The sequence below is a fragment of the Hippocampus comes genome, unplaced genomic scaffold (assembly GCF_001891065.2).
Source record: "Hippocampus comes isolate QL1 unplaced genomic scaffold, H_comes_QL1_v1.1 scaffold36, whole genome shotgun sequence".
In the NCBI taxonomy this organism is placed as follows: domain Eukaryota; kingdom Metazoa; phylum Chordata; class Actinopteri; order Syngnathiformes; family Syngnathidae; genus Hippocampus; species Hippocampus comes.
Window position 1 is genome coordinate 1,919,047 of NW_017805695.1, and position 8,134 is coordinate 1,927,180.

Genomic DNA, 8,134 nt, shown 5'->3' on the forward strand with positions numbered 1-8,134 from the left:
TTTTGATTTCAACCAATCAGCGCCGACGCAAATGACGTCATACACGACAACAGCTAAACTAAGCCAGCCGAGACGACACTCGAAGTCGGACGGACACGATTTTCTGCCAATCTGTGTTTTTCCCTTTTTGGCCAAATATATATTTTACGACAACTGTCTTGTTGACGGCCTCTTTTATTCTTTCCACTGGGGTTTAGCGGGTGTGTTTATAAAGAGACGAAAATTGTTTGGGGACTATCCCCCACGTTCTAGTTGAGATGGTATAACCCAAGAGGCAAAATGACGCTTGCTACTGTTGTTGCAAGTTGCCATTCGTTCTACTAAACCATAAGTCAAACGCCATCATGTCTTCTGTTGTGATTACACAAACAAAAATCTCTTTACTGTTACTAGTGTTCGTGCCTCAATATGGCTACGCTCGTGAAAGCAATACAACGAACTCAAGCGCGTCTTCGTTCAATGTTGTCAACTAATATCCGGATTAATTTTATGCAAATTTTCCTCAATTCTCCGGAGAAATTTTCATAAAAATTTGAAAAACCCGGAATTCCGGGAAAATCCGGAGGACTTTCATCTCTGAATTATTTACTGTAAAAGACATCTCGGGGAGCAAAAAGGCTGGAACATACAGTTGGGCTGCAAAAAGCACTTTTGTGAGGTCAGGTGCACATTTTCTACATGTTTGTTAAGCTTGCCTGTTTCCTCCTGAGATTTTAATGATTGAGTGCACATGTGACAATGTGCATTAAGCAGTGACGTTGCGACGTCATCTCTCCGTCCATCTCCAGTCTCCAGGCACAAACATTCAAACCTAAAATAATAATAACTTTGACATTTGTATAACGGTTGCGTTGAGTGTAAATCGATTAGTCATGCCGAGAGTGGAGCACTCAGCTGCTACATTCGTAAGCAGGTGAGTTAACCCTACATGAATGATGCCAGCAAGCACTGCGTTCATGTTCATTAGTAAAACCTCACTCCTCGGAGCCTTCAAAGTCACTGACTTGGCGGCCCGTGCTCCCAAGACAGTGACGTGGAGGCGCGGTTTCATAAGCCAGTTGGGGCCGGGACAGCGGAGTCGCTGCTAAACACATACTGATCCCACACATCAAAACAACATATGATAAATAATGTATAAAAACTACATGGTTACATGGCACATACATTTTTATATAATACTATGTATTGTGTTGTAATATCATCACACAGTACGACATTGGCACAAGAAGAAGTCACAGGTGCCTCTCGCGCTTGACAAAGCAGTGGGGTGAGGCTACCCACTTTTGATTGGGAACATGCATCTTGGACGAACATATAAATTTGATTGGTACTGTTGTTAAAACAAGATCAGAGAGGTGAGAAGGTACAATATAACGATCATATAGTGTAAATCAATCGAAAACTAATTCTCCAAGGGTAATTCTCCAAGGGTAAATTCTCCAAGACCATGATCAAAATGGTTAAGGGTGAAGCTTAACGATATTACATTTTTTTAAAAATTCACCCCCAGGGCCAGTTTGGTACTGAGGCTTGGTACCCAACCCTAATTGCAACATATTTAAAAAAAAACTACAGTGAACTTATTGTGAATTTTTTTATTAACTTAACAACAGTAGTTCATTTTTAAATTTGTGAACTGAACTAGTGAAGAAAAGAAACTTTCCCATCACTGTTCATGATGTGATGACACTGATCATCGCAATGATTCTTGGAGCTAAGGTGCGTGGTGGTCAACTAGGGCATAGAGGTCTGAGGTGAGCGACCATAGAAAGCCAGTGACCTCCTATTAATGATTAATGGAGCAGGATATGGACAACTGGATTGGTGCTGCATGCGCAGTGATGCAGACATGCACTCGCTTTACCGGTTGATCGACCCGCAGGTTGTGACCGAAAGAAGAATGTGGACCTACAGTAATTGGCCAAAATTTGTTTCTTTCACAGGGTGGACACCCTGGAAGAACTGAACCAAGTGGCTCGGGAGAGGGAAGTCTGTGCTTTTCAGGCCCAGCAACCCAGCCTCAGATAAACACAATGGGTGGATAATAATAAAAATTCACAATACAATTTTAAGGCACTTATTTTCAATTCAACTCCTTCTAAACACAAGAAGGTGTAGAATTCTCCATTGACCTATTAATGAAGAGCAGTGACCTAGCTTCACTTGTTTACAGTACCTGTGCAGAAGCTAAACTTGCTTGTTAAGGTTAAGCTTCTAGCTCAGTGGTTCTTAACCTGGGTTCGATTGAACCCTAGGGGTTCAACGGAGCCTCTGCCATGGAGGTTAAGACACACCCGACTCAACAAGTCAATTAGTTATGACACGCCCGCCTGGCCATCACTGGCTGCAGATGATTGCTTGTCCAATCAATGCTGTGGGAAATTTAGTTCGCTCAGTTGTCAAAGTGTGACTGTCGCGATAGTACATCATGCACGGTTCATTTTGTGCACAATTAACAACTTATATTTATGTCTTGAAATGTTATTTACTTTTTTCACTTTTTAATCAATGCGTTTTTTGTGTTGAATTTTTTTTTTTTTTTTAAATCCCATTTTTATTTTTCACTAATGAAGGGTTCGATGAATGTGCATATGAACTGGTTGGGTTCAGTACCTATAAAAAGGTTAAGAACCACTGTTCTAGCTTTTTCTAGATTTGACAAATATCTTCTTTGGAAGATAAATTTAAGTTCATTTGCCGTGTGCTTTATTTCAAAAGGTGTCACTCACTTGTCCCACCCAAGAGTTTCCATTTCCAAGATGAGTTGGGAGTAGTATTGTGGAGGCGGAATAGAGTAGCACTTAGGAAGTTTTTTTAGGCACACTTCCTACAATGACAGAGACAAAAATGACACCAGATTACAAAGCACATAACAATTCATCTCATTGCATAATTGATTCTCAAATAAAAACAAACAAAAACACAGATATGGCCAAACTGAGTAAAATCCATGGCAAACACGTACCCGTGTATAACATGCCATTCCAAAATCACCCTTAAAAAAAAAAATAATAATAATAATGATAATCTTCTGTACTTGTGTATTCTATGGCTCCCTGATTTTCAGGCATCCTTTATGACACTAACATTTTTTGAGGAAGTGCCAAAGATGTTTTAATGATTTCTGAGTAATTTGGGGCTGCTGAGTTTTAGATATTGATGTTTGACGGTTAATTGATTGGTAATTCATTTGGAGATATCAATAATGCACCTCGTTTACGCTGTAATAAACTTGAAACAAACTTGTTGTTTATCGCTAATTTTGCCAAACTTTTTTTTGAAATTGCAGATTTTTTGCTTGATTTTTACGTGAAACGTGATTTGCATATCAAAGGCTCTCTGTTCTAACATGCGTGAAAGGACAGAGACAAGAGAACACTAATGTCAAAAGCACTTTTGTTCAACAAAAACATTGAAAATCTCAAAAACTAGAGCCAATTTGGAAAAGCCAATGTCATTTTCGGATTGATTAGATTCATCTAAATATCATTGAACCATTAAAACTTTCTTCGCACCAAAATGTTTGTTGACCAGCATTATATATAATATGAATGAATAACGATTCAAAACATACCAATAAAGTGTAAATGCTTTTAAAAGCAGGTTAAGAACTATGCTCTTTTCCCATACCAATAATTAAGGTCTTTCAACTTTTTTTTCCATGTACTCTAAATGATGAACAACCAACTGATTTTCATTTTTAGATAATCATCATTTTTTTCCTGAAATTTCAACTCATGTCTGAATGCAAAAGTATAGAGAGCTGTTTTTTTTTCCTCCAAGGTCTGGACTCTGTACTCAATTGTACTTTCTTCTCAGTTAAGTGATCTAGATGCTGTAATTTATTTGTTTTAAACGTCTTGAGTTATTTTATTTTTAAATGTTGGAAAGCATGAAGAATTCTTGCTGCTGCTGGCTTGACCAGTTTTGTCCACTGTGTGCACCTTTTTGAGACCAGGTACATATTACGGTACATACATTTGTAACATTAGAGATTACATATGTTGGAATTAAAGTATGCCTTTTTTTGTTTGTTTTTGTAACAACACCTAGGTACCAGTAAAGGTCTGCAAAATGTATATATTTTTTAATTTTATTAATATTGTGGGACGATTTTGTATTGAAAAATGCAGATCCTCCCACCCCCTCCAGGCCACCCCGACAGCACTGGGCAGCCCCTTCAGCCAGAGACTGATACACCCACGCTGCAAGAAGGTCCCGCCCGACTGCTCTCAGGCTATTGAATAGACCAGGGGTGTCAAACTCATTTCACATGGTGGGCCAAATACGGCCTCGGTAGATGTCAAGTGGGCCGGACCATTAAAATGATACCATACTTTGCTATAAATAACAAAAACAATATGTCTTTCCTTTGTTTTGGTATAAAGAAGCACAAGAACATGAGGAAAATGTTGAAATTTAATGAACATATCTTTTACAAAACATTTCAGGAAGTATCTTACATTTCCTTCGACAAATGTGCAATTTACTTTTATCATTTACAAATATGTATTGCAACTGATCCCACTGATTGTACAAACTTTAACAAGTAATTGGTATTGAAAAATATAGTAATGCACTTTAAGATTAAATGAGATTTATAAAGAAAGTAAGTTTTAAACCATTTACACGTGCATATAAAATCTAAATGTAATCCTTGCCTACACCTTTGAAACTAAGGAGAGCGCTATTAAATGTGTAACTGAGAGTGCTATTGATAGCGTCTGCTGTCATGGGTCTGTCTCAGTGACAGACTGAGGCTGCTGTTGTCTTCTTCTCTGATCAAAACAGTGTCCCCTTGCGGATACTCAATGAATTGCACCTGATGACACCACTGGAATAGACGGTCCTGAAAACCTGGACTCACTCATTTTTAATATGCTTATATTTATATGTTATATTTATTTATTACTTTTTGTCTTCTACTTTCTCCTTTTCATAATTTTGCTGCTGTAATTTGGGAATTTCTCCATTGTGAGACAAATAAAAGTTTTCTTATCTTATTTATGGGATTTTACGGGACACAGATAAATACACAGTTCATTACACTATTTATTAATTGAACAGAATATAACGTTCATGTAGGTGCGTCTGCGGCTCCAAATCGATGTTATCAACAGTGTGAGATTCCCATGAACTTTTTCATCAACCAATAATGTCATCAAAGCATCACTAACTAATATATCATTGCCCTGCTTACCAAGACAGTTTTCAGTTCCAGAATGAAACCGACAAGATCAGTCGACTGATGTAGCCTCTGCAAGAGAGAGAAGAGACATCCTTGAATGGCAAGATAATAAAGTGACACTATTTTTTTTCCTCAAGCCAGCCATTCAAATCAAACAAATGTTTGTGATTAATGGGGGCTGCCACCTCCTTTAATAATTAATGATAGCTTAAAGGCTGCGAAAATAATGAACTTTGCAGCCCGAGGTGAAATATCAATCTCATGCAAATAACCCTGAGGGACCACATAACAAATAGGGACATTTTCCAGGCGGTGTTAATTAAACAGTGAAAAATATTTTTCTCTGCCTCTGAGTGAAGTGTGCTTGATGGGTGCACAGGAACAATGCCACGTATGACACAGTCAACACAAAAGATGTGAAATGACACAGACAAACACAATCAATCACATATTTTTATCAGTATTGTATCTGCATACTGTAGTGCAGTGTTTCCTAACCACTCTGCGTTAGTGTGCCATGAGAGATAACCGGGTATGCCATGGGAAATGATCCAATATCAGTATATTGCTCATAACGTATTAGTTTTACAACTGCAAATAATGCATCTTTGTCCATCTATCTATGCTATTTCTGTTTCGTGACAGGCAAAAACAATTAAATGCTCATCCACTAGATGGCAGAACTATTAACCTGTTATCACTCATACAACAGAAAGATTTCACATGAAGTATATCTCTGAGTAAATTGACACAAGATCGTCATTATTGTTCATTTATTCATGCTTTTCGCGAGATTTTTGCTTGGAGGTATGCCGTGAGAGTTTTCGAATGTAATATATGTGTCTCGGCCCAATAAAGGTTGGGAAATACTGGGGTAAAGTAAGACTATATTACCTGCTTTACAATGTGTTCATATCCATCTAACAGGTGCTTTAACTTCAAACAGCAATGAAACCTATAAAAACACATGAAACATATTTATAGCTACAGCGAAGGATGAAAAAAATGCAATAGTTAATGTATGGGGCTAATTTTTAGACTTGTGCCTTTCTCTTCATTCATCCATCTATTATCTAAACCGCTTTTTCTCACGAGAGTCGCGGTCTGGGCGTGCTGGGCCCTATCGCAGCTGTCTTCAAGCAGTATGCGCAGTACACCTGGTACTAGTTGCCAGCCAATCTCAGGACATACAGAGACGGACAACCATTCACGGTCCCAACCACACCTATGGACAATTTAGAGTGTTCCATTAAGCTACCATGCATGTTTTTGGAATGTGGGAGGAAAGCGGAGAACCCGGAGAAAACCCACGCAGGCACAGGGAGAACATGCAAACTACACACAGGAAGTTGTTTGAGTCTAATTACGTTTATTTTTTTTTATTATTATTATTTTTTTTTAATGAAAACCAACATGTTCAATTATATCAACAACGCATCAGTGATAATTTATACTTGGCCTTTTTGAGTTGACGATCTGGTGGTAGATGTATTCTCAGTCTCAGGTCTGTTTCCTGTTTAAAAAAATGGAAGCTAAATTACATGGTGATGTTTTAAACAAATAATAACAACATGAGTTTGCAAACATGTTCACAAAAACAATTTGCATTTGTATGTTGAAACAATGAGCCCTGAAACGTTTAGTTTTTATTCAACTTGGTTACGAGGTGTTGGGCATTTTTTTGAAAAATAATCTTTAGTCCTATTTTAAAATATTTATATCGTATCAGTGGGCAGTTAATTGGCCATTATATTATTGATTGACAAGAGTGAATATTACAATCATGGGAAAATACATGGTGGGAATAATTTGAAAAGGACATGCCGCCAGATTGATGACCAAAAGAAAGAAAAAAAAAATCGGTCCATGATGCTGTCAAGATGCCAACGTGCCACATACCAACATTGTTGACAGCGATTTTGACAAGTAGCCTTATTGACACTTAAATGATGGTGTATGGTTGACTTCAGTATACAGTACTGTACTGGAAAGAATGTAAACAATCCAAAGGTGAACTCGGGATCAAACTTGAATCCTTTCCGGGGCAGTCCCACGACTATAGTATACACAGTATATTATTTGGGGCCAATGTGCATTGTTCATAAACAAAAAAGAAAACGGACCAGAACCAATGAGAAACATGGTTGTGTAATCATAAAAGTCCATCATATAGGTGACACAAAGTGGCTGCACGTAAAATGCCCTCAAAATATAACGCAATCCTAATGTATGAATAGACAAATATTGACGTGCGTTACGATGTGTGAGCCGAGCCAAGGTCTAAAATAATTTTGGGTACCTCTGTTCTGTCGTCACTCGAACAACCTGCTGACATTCACGTACCTGGACAGTGATGAACCCATCATAGACCGTTTTCTCGACGTTGAGGGGTAAGAGAATTGGGTTGTCTTTTACCAACATAGACGCCATCACCATCAAGCTAATTTCGAAACCACCGTAAAACTTCGAGACTTTCTATTGCTAACGCTAGCAGTGGCACGAACGCCAAGGACCTGCTTTGTCAGTTGCCTGGACTTGACCCTTAAATGACTAATACTTTATCTTTTGTTTTTAAATAAAACAAACTTCACGCGAAACACGGTTATACTACAGTAGCTAGTCATCTTAGAAGTGAAGGACGTACCCTCTGTCTCCCGCCATGATCATCTAAACAAGAAAACGTCACGGAGGTGCGTTCAGGAACTCGATGGAAATCTTGTTCATGGAATGACTTCGACTTTCACATTGTCCTCAGTACTTTAACGTAAGAAATACACGACATCATCTGTTTTAGCTCTAACCACTTCATGAAGGAAGCATTTAACTTTCTGTGCAAGTTGTTGAACATTGTTTTTGTAGCTTGCAGGAGCCTATCCCAGCTGTCTTCCGACAGCAGGCGGAGTACACCCTGAACTGGTCACCAGCCAATCGCCGGGCACACACGAA

At 38.4% G+C, this 8,134-nt stretch overlaps 1 protein-coding gene across 2 annotated transcripts in view; it reads right to left on the bottom strand.

Annotated features, from left to right (window-relative positions):
• Window positions 1-7,891, bottom strand: part of fancl (FA complementation group L) — a 45,084-nt gene extending 37,193 nt beyond the window's left edge. Inside the window, exons 1-5 of one of the 2 annotated variants that reach the window (XM_019882123.1) lie at window positions 7,532-7,891; window positions 6,643-6,701; window positions 6,083-6,143; window positions 5,201-5,257; window positions 2,730-2,827 (exon numbers count right to left, since the gene is read on the bottom strand). In XM_019882123.1, the coding sequence (XP_019737682.1) occupies window positions 2,730-2,827; window positions 5,201-5,257; window positions 6,083-6,143; window positions 6,643-6,701; window positions 7,532-7,624 (368 nt within the window). In that variant the 5' untranslated portion in view covers window positions 7,625-7,891. The remainder of the gene's footprint in view (window positions 1-2,729; window positions 2,828-5,200; window positions 5,258-6,082; window positions 6,144-6,642; window positions 6,702-7,531) is intronic. The other variant, XM_019882122.1, reaches the window with a different exon arrangement.
• Between the last annotated feature and the right edge of the window lie 243 nt (window positions 7,892-8,134).